At 49.0% G+C, this 20,508-nt stretch overlaps 1 protein-coding gene across 13 annotated transcripts in view; it reads right to left on the reverse strand.

The window, feature by feature from the left end:
- CACNA1G (calcium voltage-gated channel subunit alpha1 G) overlaps positions 1–20,054 on the reverse strand; it is a 285,359-nt gene extending 265,305 nt beyond the window's left edge. For 7 of the 13 annotated variants that reach the window (XM_048817869.2, XM_048817861.2, XM_048817867.2 and 4 more), the window contains exon 1: positions 19,048–20,053. In XM_048817869.2, coding sequence (XP_048673826.2) covers positions 19,048–19,292 — 245 coding nt within the window. In that variant the 5' untranslated portion in view covers positions 19,293–20,053. Of the gene's footprint in view, positions 1–19,047 lie in introns of all 13 variants that reach the window. The other 6 variants (XM_075119254.1, XM_048817865.2, XM_075119253.1 and 3 more) reach the window with 1 other exon arrangement.
- Between the last annotated feature and the right edge of the window lie 454 nt (positions 20,055–20,508).

Genomic DNA, 20,508 nt, shown 5'->3' on the forward strand with positions numbered 1-20,508 from the left:
TTGCGGATACAGACTAACATGGCTGCTACTCCAAAAGGACAGGGGACAACGCCCTATTAAAAAACTCGGGAGCCCCTGGAAGTGAGAAGCAGTGGCTGCATGTCTGCATGGCTCTGAGCAAGGTCAGCAACCTAACATCAAGATCAACCCGTGCTTTTCTGACCCCTTAATGGCTGAGTCAAGGCAGGAGAACCTGGCTACTACTCTGAAACCTGGATTGTTCTTGTGCTCTTCCAATGTTTCTGGACAGGTACCAGGCAAACCTTCCCATGCTACTATCAAAAGCAGTTTCTTAACAAGAGGGGCCTTTGATCATTCACATTGTTTTGAATACTCACATGGGGTGGTAAGATCAATCCGTTAATGTTTGGACAGTGCTTTGAATATGTAAAATGCTGTATTGAATGCTATGTATTCCTTGGGTGTATCAAATTAGAGCTACATATCTAAAGGGGTCAAGGATGCTAGAAGAGAAGACGACATGGCCTGTTCCACCTTAAGGGAAGAGGTTACTGGAGGAACAGGGATGATAAAACAAAAGCCTCCTAGCAAAGACTGTCACCATAGCAACATCTAATAAAAGGTAACTAAATGCACCCAGAGAGGTGGAAATAGATTGGAGTTAAACAGGAAACACAAGTGAATGGTGATCGTGTGTCATGAGGTTATTGATTCACTCTTTCCTAACTAAGGGTGTCCAACTCACCTTCCTGCCAAGAGACTGCCTTTCAGAGGTTGTTAATTGCACTAGGGAGTTCTGCTTATCTGAGGTCTTTGGAACCCACCGCATCCCTAGTTTGCGTACAATGGAGCTGATTTCCCTTGCGTCAGAGGTGTAGCTGTTTGGTTCAGGATGGAGTACAGCCTACTGGGACCTGTCGTCTCCATGGGCCACACCTCCATACCTGAGATGGAGGGCAGCCACAAGACACACTGTAAAAGCACGTAGCCCACATTTAGCCCACCAGATGCAGCCATGAGAGGCTTAATCACCTTTCGGCGCTTTCAGTTCAGAGTAGAGCATGTTCAGCAAATGACAGCTGCTAGGACCTTGTGTGTGCCACTGTCTGAGAGCCTGAGCCAAAGGCCACTGAAGTCAGATGGTGTCTTTCCATTGTCTTCAATGAGCTTTCCACAGAAACATAGAAATTACTATACTGGGTCCGACCTCTAGTCCATCCTGTCCAGTATCCTGTCTCCGACAGTGGCCAGTACCAGATGCTTCAACAAAGGAGCCAGAAACCCCACAGGAGTCAGAGGTGGGGTAACTCATCCCCCGCCATGAAGATCTCATCCCAGCCCCTAATAGAGATTTGGGTGAGCGAGTGTCATTCAGGCTCCTCATGTGGGAGCAGAGCCCTTTGTAAGCTCAGACCACACTCTGCATTGGCAGCTGAATTACCTTCCCTTAAGAAACAGCGTTGGGTTCCCCACTCCTCCCTAACTTGCCAGCAGACTCTCACTGCCACCAACTCCCAACACAACCGTCCAGGCCAGGACCTGAGACCAACCCAGACAATCCTGGGAGGTTCTAAGTGCTACAGGTGAACTACGGTGTTCAGTGCTTAGCAGGATGGGTCTCAGAAAGCGCGTGTGTACGTGGGGACAACCACCCTCTGAGCTGGGTACTTTAGAGAGAGAGAAGATATGCAGGTGTTTTCCTTTTCCTGGGTACAGGCCTTGTTACTGGTTACCTGAGCAGCCGCTCCGGGCCTGTGAACACACACAACCCTCTGCCAAATGCCTCTTGCTCTTTAAATCCAGCATTTGGTTGTTTCCAGATGGCCATGCCCCACCTTGGACTTGTACACCAGCGAGAGCCTGGCTTGTGCCATGACACGAAAAGAAGGGTTTTAATCAGGAAAATTCAAAACCAAAACAAAGGCATGCCAGCCGCCCCCACACCACACATGCTCCACGCCGGCTCTGCAACGGCAAAGCCTCTTCTGGTATGTATGCAGAAGGCCAGCAGCCAGCACTCATGGTGTCTTGGCGACGGCAGGGGAGCAGATAACCTTTCCCCCATCACACCTGATAAAATGGCACAGAGCTTACACTGCACAAAGGCGGAACACGCCACATCAATTCTGCCTTGGAGAGAGAAAATAAAAAGAGGGCAATTTCTTGTGACTAGACAAAAGGAGACTGCAAACAGAGAGCCAGTGGGAAGCATTTAGAGAAGGGAACAAACCTTCCCTTTGGATCTTTCCCCATATTTATTAAAGTTGCTTTAGTCAGAATGAAGGAAACACCATCCACGGTCTTTAAGCATATACTGCTATGAGAGCAGACCAGTGTCCCCTTCCCTCAGGGAAACAGAGAACTACCAGTTCCCGGCATGTGATCAGCAGGATACAGGAGCACAAAGAGTTAATCCTTCCTCAGGCTAACAACCCACAGTTGTTACCACATGCCTTTACAGATGGCAGAAAGAGATCAAAACGTGCACAGAGGATTCCACTCGGAACAGGGGATCCCAGGAAGGGACCGGATGAAGGAAGACGGCAGGGGAAGAGACAGCTGTTAGCAGAAGGCAAATCCCCAGAACGGCTCCAAGTGGGGAATGCAGGGGCGTGAGCAGCTGGGGGATTCCCCCAAGAAAAGATCACCATGGCCTTAGAATGGGGATGGAACAGCGCTAGCAGACGGGGAGGTGGGGTATTCTACAGAAGGGTTGGAGACACACACACCCCGAGAGATTTGGGAAGTTCGGGGCTCGCCCCACTCTGAGGAGACACAATCAGGTTCCCCTTTCATCCGCAGTTGATAAGATTTAATGCAGAAAGTAGAGCAGAATACAAATCTCCTGCTACTGAAACAGACATAAGCCTGTGTGAATGGGCATGTCTAAGCCCCCTGGTGACCACCCTGTCTAGCAGAGTAAACCTCCCTTGAAGATGGCGCCTGAGCATTTCTTATCCCAAGCACATGAACAGCATGGGCCAAGTACTCCCCTGCAGGGGGTCAGTCGCCTGGCAGAGAGCCAGCATGTCTTCCCCGAGTGAACAAACACGCAGCGAAGTGTCCAGCGAAGAACCTGCAGACAGGCACAAAGGTCTCCAGCTGGCGAGCCCCACTGCTATGCAGGAGCGATTGCATTACACAGCAAGGTCCCAGGTTCTGGCGTTTGTTTTCATTCTGCATTGGAATGAACACAAAACCCCTCACAAAAAAGGGAGCTGGGGCAGAAAGGGTGCCTGTCTCCCTCTATAGCCTAGTGGTTAGAGCACTCACCTGGGATGTGGGAGACCGAGGTTCAAGCCCTTGCTCTGCCTGAGTTGGAGCCCAGTTTTTCATCCCAAATCAGGCCCTGCAAGTCTCCCATGTCCCAGGCCAGTAACCACTCTCAGCCACCCAGCGGTAGAGTCCCTCTCTCCTCTCCCTGATCCAAAAAACCTTTCGGATGACATCACCACGGAAATGAGATGTCCCCGCTAAATGTGTCCGCTTCGACAGAACAATACTTTTCATTTTGGTGGAAACGTTCCTGCCGGCTCTATCTGGGAAACCCTGCGAAAAAGCAGACACTTACCAGTCTGTGAGCGAGTAAAAGGCATGATCCTGGGCATCCCCAACTTCTACTGAGATCATGCAAGATGCTGAAGTCACTGGTGGTTCTGGGTGCTCAGCAGCTCCCAGGATCAGGCCCTCACCCCGAAGCTCAGCAAGCTGGGAACACAAACCCCAAAGTTGTGACTGAACATCCCCTCTTACCTGTTAACCCTGAATTCTTTATGATCACGAGTGGTTATACTATATTCACTTTAACCTGGAATTCTCTACCCTATCATTTGTGCCACAGCAACATGTCCCATTTTTCAGGTGAATTCAGTGTCCATGACATACCTGCGGTGGCAATGCAGATGTACCAACAATGCCTTGCCAGGAGTGCTTGTAAAGGGTGAGATATTATTTGGCATCACCAGATGCTGCTATTACAGAGATTCTTATGAGTTCTGTTTAGCAGAAACTATAGGCCGTCAGCTCGTGGGAGAAATGCTTTGATGCAGTTCTTTTTGGATGCTGTTGCTTTATATAGAAGTAAAATTGCCTCAGTGCATCAATAATTCTGACCAAAATCATTTCCTCGGTGTGAAGCTGCTGCCTGCTAGATATACCCACCCAAACAAAACCATCACATGGAGTCGGATGTTACAAGGAGGCGAAGGGAGTTCAGTCTCCATTGGGTCATTCAGTTACGGGCCACTCTGCTGGGATTGCCAACAAGGTTTCTGGCCACTAGGAAGTGGACTCAGATCACCTAACTCAGTTCCTAGAGGCCCTGGGTTCTCAACCTTGGAACAGGTGTCAGAGATTGGTGGCTTCTCATCTTACTACGTGAGATCAGAATCCCAGTACAGAAACCTCCAGATGCTCCAACTTATCTGGGCTGTAGCTGAACCATGGACCTAGCACAGAAAACCTCAGTATGTCCCTGAGCCAAATCACTCCCACATTCCTTTCAGGAACAAGTCATCCAGTTAAGGTTCTAAATGATAGGTTACGCAAAAGAGATCTCCAAGATTTGTGGGACAAACCCATACCGAGGAACACACTTATTCAGATTTACAATTGGCTAGATACAGAGTTCAGCTCTTTGCTGAAGGAATCGGCATTCTGACCCTAAAGTTTGTAATGAATCTCGAAAGAGCTTCAAAATGATCCAGAGCAGAATATGATCCTAAGTTTATGTCCCTAGATGTGCGTGTTCCTACAGCGTGAGATAAGTCAATAACCAGGTACAGTAGCAGTCAGAAGTCAGATATTAATTTAATTCTACCCCTGCCTGCCTGCCCAAATAGGCATTAATTCAACAGAGCAGGAGGGCTAGATAATTCATCATTTTTACTGGGATTTTTGCTTTCTCCATTTAAGGTGGAATCATTGCATCAAACAGCTAGTGTTCCCAACACTTGGAGGGCACCTGAGATGGAAGAAGGCTGAATCAAGACACTATGAGTGCAAAGCCTCTGGTAGACAACGGTGTTGAGAAGGAAGCTGAAAGTGACAAAAGCACAGAAGCTTAGATCCTGTACAAACATCATACCCCTACACATGGGGACCCTTATGGATAGCCCCACTCAGAAAGAACAAAGATACCCTCTGGTCTGCAACTTGGGTTAAGGTGGGGGAGAAGAGCCTATTTCATTCATCTTTAGGGGCACTGTTCCTTTAAAAAGCGAGGGACGGGGAATAAACAGATGCAGAATTAGGAGCTACCTTGAGTACAAGGAGTCCAATTCTATGGGCAGGGCTTTGCAAACCATTTTAAACTGCTTGATCTGGAGAGATGCCAACCACCCTCAGCTCCCATCCAAGTCAATGCTCAGCAACACACAGGATCAGGCCCTATACGCAAGAAGCTATATTATTTGCCTGGTCCTTGGATGCATGGTAACATCTATAAATATCCCCACACTCTGCCTGTGCTGGAGTGGATTGGGGCTTGGAAGGAAGAGGAATTCGGCCACCAGACCACCCAAGGCTCAGTCAACGCACATTACATCCCAACATCTGCCCCCATCTTTAAACACCTCCCCTACGATCCCGCGGCCCCTTGGTTTCTGCTCTTGGTGAGCACAAGAGGAAAGGGAGAGGAAAAGGACAGAGGAAAAAAAGCCTAGTGGACGAAAAAGTATTAGGGAACATGTTAAATTCAGAGAAACTCAGAATGACTGGAGAGCTGGTAGGCAGAGCTGAGGCACTCCGGGGTCTGTTCTCGAACAGCACAAGGTGAAAATGGTCAACCAAGAACTCCTCTGATGATCTTAAAATCACAAGTTCCTGGGCACAATTCTCCGTCTCCACGCCCATGTGCGTGCCTCCATTTCAAGAGTTCACGAGCAACCCACTAGGGAACACTCGGCCTTTGAAATGCAGGCCAGGATGGTTAGTTACCTCAGACGCGTTGTATTGTTTCTGCTCACTGATCGGATGATGTGCCATCTGTAAAACACACGCACGGTACACAACCTCACATTAGAGACGAAGATCATGTCTGAAATTTGCTTGCAGTGAATATTCAAGCTTAAAAAAAATCATGCATTTTGGGTATTCGCACTAATGGAGCTTGTTTGCTAGAAGGTTTGTAGGCACCAAATATGAGCAGGGTCCTAAAGACTGATCAACTGAGATTCATTCGGTTCTGTATACAAATAAGTCATGGGAATTTTCCCCTTCCTTTTTTCTTAGTGCTCGGCCAAATTCACAGATGAGAGTCCAATCAAAATTTGCTAGCAAATCCGAACAGATGTGCAAGGACATTTTCCTCACCCCTTTAGCTGTAGCTAAAGACCAAACGCACGTAGCAGTCTTTCAAAATAAAGTCGAGGCTCCCAGCAGCACTCCCACTGGGAAGGGAAAGCACTGGTCTGCCCTCTGTGTCACAGTGGGCCAGAAGACACTCCAGCCTACTTGGGTCACAGTCAGCTAGAAGTCTGCCCCTTCCAAGCCACAGTCATCCAAAAAATCCCTTCATCTCAATCTGATGGGACCTCTTCAGCCAGCTTCCTACACCATAAACCCATGCTCCAGGGTAGGCTCCCAGTGAGGGGTGATTATAGTTCATGCATCATCCCATGAGTGGATCAGGGTCCTCTCCCTCAGGGGCAGTCCATACATTATATAATACATTAAGGGGGCGGAGGAGGTGTCATTAATTTTGCATTTGTTTCGGGGTTACAAAGTGCTACAAGGGAGGGGGCGGTGGATCTTGAGGGGCGGGGAAATCACCCAAAAAGTGTTACGTATTTATGGACCTTAAATCCCTGCTTTTAGGCAACAAGAGCAGGGACGACCCCTCTGGAGGTAGAGAGAGAATTCTGGGGGCCAGTAGATGCAGCTAAACATCGCTGCTAGAGCATTACCAGCCCAGGCTGAGTCATAAGAACGGCCATTCCGGGTCAGACCAATGGTCCACTTAGCCCAGTATTCTGTCTCTGACAGCAACCACTGCTCTTCATTCAACACAGGGAATGAACAGGATGGGGCAATTTACTGAGTGAACCATCCCCTGTCGTCCAGTCCCAGCTTCTGGCAGTCAGAGGTTTAGGGACACCCGGAGCATGGGGCTGCATCCCTCACTACCTTGGCTAATAGCCATTGATGGACGTATCCTCGATGAACTTCTCTAATTCTTTTTTGAACCCAGTTATACTTTTGGCCTTCACCACATCCCCTGGCAAGGAGATCCACAAGTTGACTGTGTGCTGTGCGAAGAAGTACCTCCTTTTGTTTTAAACCTGCTGACTATTTTATGGGGTGACCCCTGGTTCTTGTGTTATGTGAAGGGGAAATAACACTTCCCTATTCATTTTCTCCACACCAGTCATGATTTTAAAGGCCTTTATCATATCCCCCACTTAGTCATCTCTTTTCCCAAGCTGAAAAGTCCCAGTCTTATTAATCTCTCCTTGTCTGGAAGCTGTTCCATACCCCTAATCATTTTTGTTGCCCTTGTCTGCACTTTCTTCAATTCTAGTAGATCTTTTTTGAGGTGAGGCAACAGGACTGCATGCAGTATTTGAGGTGTGGGCGTACCAGGTATGTATATCGTGGTATTATGATATTTTCTGTCTTATTATCTATCCCTTACTAATGCTTCCTAACATTCCATTAGCTTTTTTGCACATTGAGCAGATGTTTTCAGAGAACTATCCACCATGACTCCAAGATCTCTTTCTGCTAATTTGGACCTCATCAGTTGGTATGGATAGTTGGGATTATTTCTTCCAATGTGGACTACTTTGCACTTATCAATACTGAATTTGATCTGCCATTGTGTCACCCAGTTCAGTGAGATCCCTTTATAACTTTTTGCTGTCGGCTTCGGACTTAACTGTCCTGATTAATTTTGTATAGTCTGCAAATTTTGCCACCTCACTGATCACCCTTTTTCCAGATCCTCCATTGTGAAAACAGACAATTGATTCCTACCCTTTGTTTCCTTTCTTTTAACCAGTTACTGATCCATGGGAGGTAGGGTGACCAGACAGCAAATGTGAAAAATCGGGACGGGGTGGGGGGTAACAGGAGCCTATATAAGAAAAAGACCCAAAAATCAGGACTGTCCCTATAAAATCAGGACATCTGGTCACCCTATTAGGAGGACCTTCCCCCTTATCCTGTGACTGCTTAGTTTGCTTAAGAGCCAGCCTTTGGTGATGGAGCTGGTCAAAGTCTTTCTGAAAGGCCAAGTGCCATAGTGACTGGATCACCCTGATCCACATGCTTGTTGACACTCTCAAAGAATTCCGAAGTGGGCAAAAAGCCAGCGCTGTGTGATCTTTAAAGATCCCCTGGCACCCCTCACAACAACAAGAGCAAACATTTTCACAGAGCAAATGGCTGGGCTGGTCAAAATGTATTCCTCAAAAAATTTTCCCCAGTGGAAAAGGGCTTTTTGACCCAAATGAAAATTTTCACAGGAAGTTCTCATTCTGGTCAAAAATTGCAAGGTTTTTTTGTCAAGAGACCAGAAACTGAAAAACAAATATTGTTAGGAAAAATGGAGGGGTGGGTGGGAAGGGTTTTTTGTTGTTCAAATCAAAAACACGTTTTTTTTTTTTAAAAAAAGGTTTTAAAAAAATTGAAACATTTTCAGTTTTTTTCATCCTGAAACCAAAACATTTTTGTGGGGAAAAACAAAACAAAAATAAATCTTTGAGATTTTCCGCGCACAATAACTGGCATTTTCCCAATCATCTCTAACAACCAAACCTGCCAAAGAACAGTTTAAATACAGCAGAGCTTATAGACTGGTTTGGCCAATCAGCATAAAACATGGCTTTGAAACCTGTTTAGAACAAATCAGCTCCGTCTAAAAGAGCCAGCCAGACCATCCTGGGTCACAGGCGTGTTTAAGTTCTTGCTAAACATGGTGGTTTGTCCTGCGCAGAGCGGACGATAAGAGTGCTACTTTCAGTGGCTTGGCCAAATTCCAACTTGGTTAATTACAATCTGCCTCTCTCAGATCTCCCTGAAGTGTCATTTGGAGACTATTCTTCATTCTCACTCCTAAGGAAACCGCAAAAAACATGCCTATGGAGCAGCTGCTACATTTCTATGGAGAATGAGGAGAGCAGGCATGTGTATGTGTTTGGTTAGAAGCACACCCTTTCTCGCCCATCACTGAAATGTGACAGCTCTTCCGAATCACTACCACACACATATAGAAGAACCTTTTATAGTCAAGCTACTTTTCCTCCCCACTCCTCAAAACACTTCTTTCTTGCAGAGAGCCATCGTGGGGCTTTGGATACGGGCTGGGGCCCTCTGGGCACTACAACAATACAAATAATTCAATCATAAATAGGAAGTGCAATTTGTACATTGCAATGTGCTGGAACATTTCAGAACGTTCAGCTTACTTCACTCCCAGTAGAATGTCAGCAACAGCATTTGCCCCGTCTACAAGCCCCTGTAGCATGTGACTGTATTTAACAGAAACACACACACACACACACAATCTGCACAGTGCTAAGTGCTCTGGGACGAAAGTCTCTATGCAGATTCATCATTACAAGTATGGATGGGAGTGAGCACAAGAGGCATCTGTCTCCCTGTCATGGAACGCTCCAGGGCTGTGCAGCTAAGGCCCTGTCTACATTAGAGAGGTTGCACAGTGTAATAACTCCAGCCATGCAGAGGTCCTGCACAGATGTAAAGTAGGGTCCATGCCAGTAAGTTACATCAGTGCAAATTCCTTCCATGTCAACAGGACCAACAAGAGACAGGAATAGGAGCAAGGGGTTCCGAGAATCAGGCAAGGGATCCCACTCCAGGAATTCCTCTTACTCTTTTCCAAAATTAAAACCAGGCCTCTGGAGATTCTGCCTTACTCACATCTTGTGGGAATCCTTGTTCCGGATTTCCTACAAGGAGGCAAGAAATCAAGCCAGACTGTCACCAACTGAAGAACAAAAAGAAAAGGAGTACTTGGGACACTACTACCTCCTTCAGCCTGGAGAAGCCACGAGCAATCCAGTACCCCCCAAAACAAGCCTGCAGCTGCTAACTCTCCCATCGAAATCTCAGGCCATTAAGATGCCAGCCTGCAACATGGGACAGGTGAGAGCAACGTAACCATTAACTGAGTTTGAGTCAACTCTTTGTACATGCACTATTAAAAAAAAGAAAAAGAAAACTTCTGGAAGTCATTACAATTCCTCTGCTCCAGCCTCCCCTTTGGCAGACAATCCTCCCCCCTACCCCTGTTCGAAATGCCAGCCTGGGATTTTTAAATGAGAAAAAGCTGTACTGTACTCCAGCGCTTGGATAAACTCCTACACAAACTTCCAGATGTGACACAACTGCCTGGAAGAGGGAATACACAGAAGGATCGCCTTAAAAATATGCACACACGCACAAAAGGCAAACAACCCATGCTCGCGCGCTCGCGTCTCAGCCATGGAGTTGTGTCTGCACGATACAGAGATGAGGAGATACGTGTCGAGATGCAGTGCGTTAGTTAGATTAAGATCGCGCCTCTGCTGGCTTTGCTTGGGAGGCAGTAATCAGAGCTCTGTTGACTGCTGTGTAATACCACAGGAAGCAAATACCATTCCCCCCTCACCCCTTCCCCACCTTGAGGGTTTTCAAACACTGTGAGATGCCTCATGATTACTTGGCTGGTCCTCCCCTGGAGCAGCACTTTGAAAGAAGTTCCATCTTCTTTACTAGGGGTGGGTTGTCCATCTAACCCCCACCCACAGCACAATTCACGCAGAGGTACCCCACCCAATGATCAGCATGGGGTCTTGTTCCAGGAGTCTTGCTTGGGCAGACCTCTCCTGGCTCCAGAGTCTGACTTCATTTATGCTGACCTGGATCTAGAGAGACTTCACAGATTTCAGTGGCATTCCTCCATATTTACCCCGGTGTAACCCAGGGCAGAGTTGTCTCTCCTGGCCCTTTGCTGCAGTTTAGCTACCCAGCATGCCTTCCAACTAGACCCAGGTGATCAGATGTCCCGATTGTATAGAGACAGTCCCGATATTTGGGGCTTTGTCTCAGACAGGCGCCTATTACGCCCCACCCCCGTCCCAATTTTTCACACTTGCTGTCTGGTCACCCTACTTCCAACAAGTTACACCAGGGAGCTGTTGCTGGGGACAGACACCATCCTAGACAAGCTTCTCTCTTTGTGAATGGCCCACAGGTCTGGGTGTGGGAGGAGAGGGGGGAGAGTGGGAATGAGCAGATTACCTCTCCTCATGCAGCACAGACAGGGAGCTGCCTGTTGGCTTTACTGCAGAGTTTCGTTTTGGAATGGGCCCTACAGACTTCATGGCTATGAGGTGCAGAAGGGAGTAAGGTGGGGCAGAGACAAGGATGGCTCTGCAGCACACTCCCTCCCCCCCAGCACCAACCCCTTTGCTAGGAGGCCACAGAAGCTCCCTCCGCTCCTCCCCCCCCCCCCCCCCCAGCACCAACCCCTTTGCTAGGAGGCCACAGAATTGAAGCCTCCCTTTCAATTCCACATGGTCGGGGCTCTCTACCCAGCATAGTCCCCTAGGTAATGATACTCAAAACAGGACAAGAGAGGTTAACTTTACTTAGTCCCCTGGATAGGGAATAATAAGCAGGCCTGGCAGAGGCAACCATGGCCTCTTAGGGGATGGAGGTGGGATTTGGAGAGCGGAGGGAGTACCTAGAACCTCTAGGCCTGGTTCAGGGCCCCTTGTGCTAGGCATCGCAAAAACACAGAACAAAGGTAGTCCCTGGAGCCAAGAGCTTTCATGACCCCCACCTCACCATCTCTACTGTATTTATCCTCACAACCCCTCAGCCAGGTAGGACGGGGCTCTTATCTCCATTGCAGATGGGGAACTGAGGCACAGAGAGGCTAAGTGACTTGCCCAAGGTCACAAGCAAACTCTGGGGCAGAGATTTTGGGACCTGACACTACATCTCCCAAGTCCCAGGCTAGTGTCCTATCCACTGAACCGCCCCTCCTGCTCACCTTTCAGGGAACCGAAGCAGCATCAGGCATTGCTAGGAGAGGGTTAGAGGATAAAAGGAGGCACCAGGGTAGACTGGATTTTGGGCTAGGGTCAAGGAGGTGGTTGTTCTACACCCCACCAGCCTACCCTTTGCACCATCACACAGGATACTTCAATTGTAGGAAACTTTGGCCACTTTCCCTGTCTGCTCTTTTAAGCAAGGCAATTTAAGCACTGAACACAGAACAGGCTCAGCTCCTCATGGGAGTCTGGCTGCAGCACATATAAAAGCTGGGTTTTGGCTCAATGCCCTGACAGTTTAGGGCCCAGACCTGCAAGAGGCTGGACACCTGCAGCTGCAAAAACTTCCAGTGAGAACTGAGGGCCCTCGAGCACCTCACCAGGACAGAGCCTTTGCACGGCAACGTCTCCAAAGGAAAGGGTGCAGAGCGGTGTGGAACTGCCAGAGGGGAGACCCCCAGGCCAGGTCAAACTCGCCTGATTGCATTAAAAAGCCAAGGCTTGGGATAGCTTTGCCATGGCTCATGAACCTATTGGTGAATCTGGGCTGGGTTACGGCGGCACCTGCAAGAGTCTGTGGTGTTCCATCTGGTTTTAAAACCCCAAACCCCGGCAGAACTCTGATTTTCCATCTAGGTTTGAGGCGCTATAAATGGCTCAGAACCAAAAACAGCAAAGCCAAACACCACCCTTGAATCTTGGGGGTGGGGGAATTTCAACACTTAGATCTGGGTTCAGATGTAGCCAATGGCGCCCCCATTTTTACAGCAAGCAATTACCAGGAGAAAAGAGACTGCAATGACCAGGAGCCACCACAAGCAGGACTCAAAACATTTCCCTTCTGTGCAAGCCGATTCACAGGACACACTACCACGTGTTTGCATCCTCTTTATTGGGAAGGGATGGTGGAGCTGTTAACAAGTTACAGTGCCTATCCCAGAACTGGCACCTTCTCCACCCTCAGGCGGTTAAGGAAATACACTTTCCTTGTCTTCTTACTTCTATGCACATGAGCTTCATTTTCCAGACAGACGCTATCTGGACAGGGTGAGGAGAGACTGAGAATTTGCCATCACAAGGGCCCAGGGTCCCCTTCAGATATGCTCGGTATTATTTTCCTGTGCAGAGCTCTTTCAACACAAAGCAGTTTCCATTCTCCTTATTCGCTCCATGCCTGCTCTTCAGACACTCCACAGCTCTTGGAAAACATCCTAATTCTCTGGCTCTGATCAGCAGAGCAGCCTTGTTTAGCCCCTGTGACTGGCTCTTGTCCTTCCAAGCCTGCATGGTAGATTCAATTTCACTTAAAAATAAAAGTTAAGTAACCAGGCTTTTCTCCCCTTTTTGTGTGTGACAAACACACTTCTCTGTGGTGAACTCGCTGTTAGAGAAGGCCCCTTAATGCAACACACAAGCCCTAGTTTCTGTACTGGAGGCTTTTCTTAACTTTTTTAATGTCAGATGTAGGTCAAAAGTTCCAGTACAGTACTTTGATTATAAGCCTGTATGAAACACAAACATTTGGCCTTTTCCTGCCTTTAAACAGACATTCCTCACCCAGAACAGAGTGGATCCTTTTATCACAGTGACAAGGTCAGGCCTCAGTAGCACCTTCTCATATACAGACAATCAGACAGATGCCTCCAGTATGTCACTCATGCTCCAAAGCACTCTGCCTTTCCCTCCCTTAAGCTTAGGAAGTGCCCGTGTATCTTACCCTCATCCCAATGCCACACACAGCTGATTTCTCCTATGCTTGCTGCAGGGGCCCTGCATCACCCCAAAACCCCCTCCCATGTCACACAGAGTCCCCTTGCCAGGATTTGACACAGCAAAGACACACTCATGGAATCCCAGAACTCCAGTGAGAAGCACCTCTCTCCCTCTGACCTCACGTGGATGCAAGGATCTCAGTAAAGGGAGCTGCACTCATCTTTGATGCAGGCTCAGTTGGGGACACACAATTTGGCAGCAGGTTCTGCTGTACAAAAGAAGTGCCAGATTCTGTCATCATTGAGTAATGCCTGACTCCTATCAAAATCCATACTGGTCCTTGCAGGGTCAGCTACTACACAGCACAAGTAAGGCTGGCAGAATTTGGCCCTCTGAATTTGGATACTTTAAAGTACAGAGAAGTAGGGGACTTAAATAGATTTGGAATCGAGACACCAGATCCAAACATGCCCAAGCTTTGGGTTGTGAGATCTGGATCGGTCCAGACCTTTCTAAATTTGAGAGAGGAAAAAGTTTCCTCCCCCAACCCAGATATAACAACTTTGCTCTGAGAAACCAAATATAAGCCCTTATGGCCCAGGAGGCGAATGGCTTCAGACTGAAACACTACAGAGAACCCTGCGGAATCATTCTGACATGGAACTTTGCATTGCTGCAGGATGAGTGCTAAACACTCAGCTGATCTACTATTTCCCTGCTCCTTCCCCTGCCCCAACTCCCCCTCATCACCTCGAATATCAAGGTCATGTAAACAGCTTGGAGAGATAGGCCAACATCTTTTGGATTAGTGGTACTTCAGCCTTGTGTGCAATCGCAGGCCATGCCAGCAAAGGAAGCTTTGTTAATTCAAGCTCTCTCCCTAGGGAGAGGGGAGAAGCCAAGAGCACAGGACCAGAATCGGCAGTACACAGTGATACCCCCAGTAAATGGCAAGATTTATCAGCTAGATAAGTGCACCGCAAACCCCACGTTGAAATACAGGCCCTGCCAAGTCAGGACTCGGTACCTTTCCACAACCTGTCCTCATCTGACAAGTACCAGGACTGAATTAATTGAATTAATAAAAAGGGCACTTGGGAATTGAAGAAATAGGAAGGGAGCAGACACAATTAAACAAGAGTCCAGCCTTTTGAACTTGCATATTCAGTGACTGCCAAAAGGTAAAACAAAGATAAAATACTGAACCACGCTAACGAAGCTCAGCCCTCCCCTGTCAAAAGCACTGTGGATCGGAGAGGATTTTGCCAGCCATGTGACCCAAACCATTGTCACTCTATCAAGAACAGCTGGTGGCAACAAAGAATTTGGCCAGATGTGATCTGGTTTTCTGATGATCTGTTTTTACCATGGGGCCTCGGTTCTTAAAGATTACAGAGTGATAAGTCACTTTTCTGAACAACCGAGCTAAAGGAGTAGAAAAGATGTCAACAGGCAGACAGCTAAACTCCCAACACTCCAGCAGCAACCAACCAACCATAAAAGCAAAATAGAAGCAAGCTTGTTTAATAACATCTAAAATGTATTGACCCTCAGCAAGTGATCAGACTCAGCCAGTACTCCAGGGTGAAGAAAATATCCCTCTCACTCACTGTTTAGCAGGTTGAGTCACATTTTCAACTCCCTGCTTTCTGGGTCAGCAACACTGAAAACATATTTAGAAAGAAAAGAAAAACCAAAAAACACACCAGAGGGCCACAGCACTGCTACCCAGTGAGGGCCTATGGCTCCAAGCCCTCTTGTTTTTTCTCTCAGTATTGAATAGAGAACAGGTAACCATCAGTGGAAATTCCAGCTTCCCAAGCTGCGATTAGTGGCTGAGCTCCCTTTGAACTGGTGCCTGCAGGTGCTTGGGGGGAGATTTTTATTTTTTTTTTTTAACACTCATTTTCCAAGGACAAAAGTTAACCTCTTTGCACCGGCAGACTTGTGTACTGAGATGCTTTTCAGGTTGAAATAGGCACCTCATATGAGCAAGAGTGGCGGGGAGGATAAAAAGGAATCCACTGAAAACACCTGCACATTTTTGAGATGCCACCTGTCTCAAAATGATCATTAAAAGAGGCTAGAAAACACAGTGAGATCAGCAATTGTAAATAATAATATTCATAATGGTAGATAATAAGACCATTCTGTTTGGCAGGCTGACATTAGCAAATATTTCCTTCCCAAAGAGAATGCTTTAGCAAGTTTCAAGATTTCCTAAGATGCTTAAATAAGTGCAGCTTTGAACTGCTCAGCGAGTGTGAATGAGATTTAGGGAACCCGCTGGAAAGTGCTCATGTGATTGGGACCTGAAACCTCCTTTTTCCTCCTAGGGGCTACTCTAAGAATGAGGCAGACTGTTTACCAGATAAATGATCCTCATCACAAAAGTAAAACTGCAGTCAAGACTACAGAAGAGCCCACTTTTCTCTGACACACCAGATTTAACCCTGATTTAACCCCTCACTGATTAGCCCGAAATTGGGGAGGGCTAAGGGGAACCAGACCACAGATGTTAATCACCTAGTCCCTCCCCTTATGAATCCACCCTCTACGCTACAGCCTCAGGTATTGGGCATGTGTGCAACTTGACTAGCTCTCTCGCTAGACGATCTGAATGGATTTAATAACTTCCTCCTGTTTACTCAGGAAGATGCTGTCTTTTATGTACACGACCCTGCTGGCAGTCAGACAGCTCTGATTAAATTGAGTTTGTGTTTTTATTATTTATTTTAAAATACATGTAATGAGTTTGGAGGCGGTAAAGCGTCTGTAACGCTACAAAGAAAAGCGTTGATTGCAGCTCTGACACCAGGGAGGGTTTTTAAAAAGGGCTAAGAAAGAAAGACCCCTAGCTAACAGTGCTATTTTCCCTCCTCTTAGAGGATTAGACTTGACCAAAGCAACACAGCTCTCCCGCAGTCCTGGACCAGGAAGAGGGAATGCAAGCAAGCAGGTAGCTGGTATGAATCATGGCTCACTCTGGTGACCTCTAATTTCTTCCACTAGACCCTGAATAGTCTCTGATTTTTAGCGGAGTGCTGCAATCTATGATTCCCCAGGGCCCAATTCTGTGTTCTTTCTAAACCCTACACTCAAACAACTCCTTAATGGTCTTTTACATCCAGCACAAGAGAAAAGAAAGCAGCTTTTAGAAGAAACAGGCCCGTCCCCAGATCCCCTTAAAGTCAATGGAGAAATCTCCCATTGGCTTCAATGGGCTTTGGACCAGGTCCTTTGAGCGCCCAGTCTTCATTTCCAATAGTGATTGAAAGGGGGATGGGTGAATCATCATGTAGCCCTTCAATAAATGAACAGAGAAGAGTGGGAAAAACTTGTAAATCCCATGGAAGGCTCCTGGAGCATTGCAGTAAAGCAGCCGCCCCTAAATTAAATACGAGGTTCTGTAATTACACTACAGCTAACGCACCTGGAGAAGAGCATAAGTGATTGATTTAGAAGGATGGGTTCCTCTCTGAGTAGTCAGCACAACCATCATCTCCGACTGTCTGGAGGCTGCAGAAAGCACCACCACTCAGGATTGCATGAAAAGGGAAGGTGGTTTTTTTGGGTTGTTTTTTTTTTTTTTGCCACCACCTGCCTTGCACAAGCTAAATTATTTAAGAACACCAGAGCCAGGCTCAAAATCTACAGTAAGGAACCTTCCCCTCCCCACCCCCCGCTTTATTTTCCTTTCCTGTCCCTAGTTAGCATGTCTTAGCCATGCCAGATCTAACATTTCAGTAACCTGCCCCCCTCTTTAAAGGCTCGATTCATTTTTTTTTAATGTAACTATGGCATAGAAAACAGGATGAGTGAGAAATGAGCTGCCAGGAGCACAGATTTGCAAGAGAGAGGCTCCTTCTGTGGTTCTTTTTGTCATGCAAATGTTGTAATTATGCATTTAAAGTATAAACCACTCTCCCATCACTGTAGTAGATGGAGCGGTCTGCGCTTTCCTAGAGTCTCCTATCTAATCTGCGCACAGGAGCGCTTTAATAAACACCCAGTATTGCTCCCTTTCCTTTGTTCTTTTAAACAGATGTCTGGTCGCTGAGAGAGAGAGGAAGATTCTATCTACTGCTTTCCTCCCCCCAGTTTAATTAGGGGTGAAGGTGTCTGAAATCTGGCCATGTTTGTACAATAGATATGGGGTTAGGGTCCATTGTGGTGTCTAAGCAGCTGCTGAGCTGTAAAGGGTGGGGGGAGGGAAATCCCAGGCTGGGTTAACAATAAATGCAGGCATACATCCAGGTAAACATCTCTCTTAGGGGCAATCTCTCAGTGGCTTTGGAATATGGGCCTAGCAAAGGAAGCGCTAGCCAGGGAGCCTGATCCAAAGCCCACTGAACCCAGTGGGAGTCTTTCCATTGACTACAATGGGTCATGCACCTAGAGGGGCTGGGGGGAAAAAAGAGGCTAAAGAATAGATTCCCCCACCCTACACACAACCCCCTTCGCCTCATCAGGGCCTCCGAGTGGAACTTGCACCAACGCCTAGTGTGGAGGGGTCTTTTGTATCAGCACCGTCCAGAATTATCCATGTTCACTTTCCTTTCACCTCCTCAACTAAAAGACGGGAGGGGGAGCAGGGTGAGTGCAACTCCATCTCACAGACAGACCTGCTCTGCTGGTCTCTCCAGAGCGTTACATATTGTTTCCATTCTCTCTAGTACTTTTCTGGAATCCCATGTTATGACTTCAACCCCGGAGAAATCCCTGCCTACCAAGGGAGGAAACATTGAGAAACCCCTTCAATAGATTCTGGAAAAACTTCCAAGAAATGAATTGGAGACAGACAAATGAAACCGAGGGAGCTGGGCGGCAGGCACACACACGTCCACCCTCCAGCCCCCTCCTCCTCCAGGGGAGGAAAAGCTGCAAACTTTGGGAAGGAACGCGGGGAGAGTCTCCTCGGAGCCGGAGTCCTTAGCGGAGCAACTAGCAACTCCAGTGACTTGTTTTCGTCAATATTTCTGCCTTTGTTTTATCAATATTTGCGTCGCATCTCTGCTTTCTCCCCCCTCCAAGTTCCTCCTCCCCTCAACCTGGAGTCCCCGGGTAATTTTACAAAATTCACCAAGTCCAGGCTCTTTTTCAAACAAGCCCCCCCCCCCCCCACACCCCCTCCCAGCCCTTTCAGCATCTGGAGAGCTTCCAGCTCTGCAACTGCTGGTGTCCAAGGGTGCTCCCTGGACCTATAAACCTTGGCCCTGCAAAACCGCCTTCATGGAGATAACTTCTTGGGATGGTGGCAAAGAGGTCCAGGGAGCTTTCTAATCTGGAAGCCCCGTGGAAGGGAGGCAGGGTTGGAGAGGGGTGCCCAGGCTTACCTTGGCAGTTCCACCTGCCAGCTTGCAAAGGATATGGGTTGCACACCACCCGGAGGCACCAGCTCCTGGGTCTGCTCTCCTGGCTCAGGTAAAAGAAGACGACCGGGGCCAGAGCCGGGTAGGGGAGCCCCTCCACCTCCGAGTCCCCACTTCCTGCGTCCTTGTCCCCTGGACCCGAGCGACCTCCATTCCCGGACAGGTCATTAAAGCGGATGAAAGTCTTGGATTTGCCCGGCTCTGGGTCCTGCTCCTCGGCTGCTCTCGGTCCATCTTCGTCCATCCTCCGGCCAGCAGACCCGGGTCCGAACCGGGAGAAGGAAGAATGTGCCCGGGGACGGAAGGGGTTATTAGAGGGTCAGGGACCTACAGGGGACAGCCATGCCGGCTGGGATCAGGGAACTGCAGGGGGAGGGATAAGGTTCTGGCTCGGTTCGGTGGTTCTGGCTCAGGGAAGCTTCAGACCCAAGGCTGCATCCTCTTTCCCCAGGTGGGCGGCTGGATGAGCGCAGGTCCCCCCTTTGCAGGCATTTGGAGCCGGATCGGAGCCGAGCCGGGACCTGGCTGGCCCGGTTCTCCTTCCCCCTCCTCCGGTGCCGGTGGCTCCTCCTCACTTTGCTCTCCTCTGCCTGCCTCCGGGATCCCGCTCCAGCCCGGGCGGAGGGACCGGCTCAGCCCCTGCAGCGGAGATGGAATCCTTTCCCCCGGCTCCCCTCCCAACTCCAGCGCGCACCAGCCGCGCAGGGGCTGCTCCCAGTCCAGCCTGGGCTGCGTTTAGCGGGTCCGCATCTGTCCCTCCAGCCTGCACATCTGGCCGTGCCAATGGCAGGGCAGGTCCTGGAGGGCGAGAGTCGGGGGACCCCCCCTGGGGCAAGGAGGGGGCTTGGGGTCCAGGAGCCTCCTCTGGGGGCTGGGCTCCTCCTGCCCTGCAAGGGTTATCTGGGGGTCGGGGGGGGGAGCGGCGGGGGGAGCCCGGGGAGGATGCTCCTCCTTAGCGCTGCCTCTCGGACAGCAGAGCGAGCGAGAAGCTGAGAGCTCCGCGCGCCTCACAGCTGGATCCCTCACTCCAACTTCCAGCCCGGGCACCGCCTCCCCAGAGCCACCGTGGCAGCCAATCTGGGCTCGCCTCTGGCCCCTCGGAGCTTCCCCATTGGCTCCGGGAGGTGGCAATTAAGGGATGCAACGGCGGGGCCACAGCTGGAATCTGAGACAGTTACTAGCGCGCTGGGCACCCCTTCCACCCCAGCCCCGGCGCAGGGGCAGCCAATGGGGCTGGAGGACGGGGCGAACCCCTCTTCGGATTGGCTGGCTGCCTGCCTCTGGGACTCCGAGCCTGAATTGCACGGGGAGAGCGCGAGCTCCGGCGAGTTAGCAGAGCTAGGGAGGTACTGGGGCGGGGGGGGGGGGCTGCACTTGGATCCCCGCGCCGGTTTGGGCGGGGGTTCTGAGCGAGCCTGGGCCAGCCCATCACACACAGGGACCCTCCCCGGCCCGGGCAG

The sequence above is a fragment of the Caretta caretta genome, chromosome 14 (genome assembly GCF_965140235.1).
Source record: "Caretta caretta isolate rCarCar2 chromosome 14, rCarCar1.hap1, whole genome shotgun sequence".
NCBI lineage: Eukaryota > Metazoa > Chordata > Testudines > Cheloniidae > Caretta > Caretta caretta.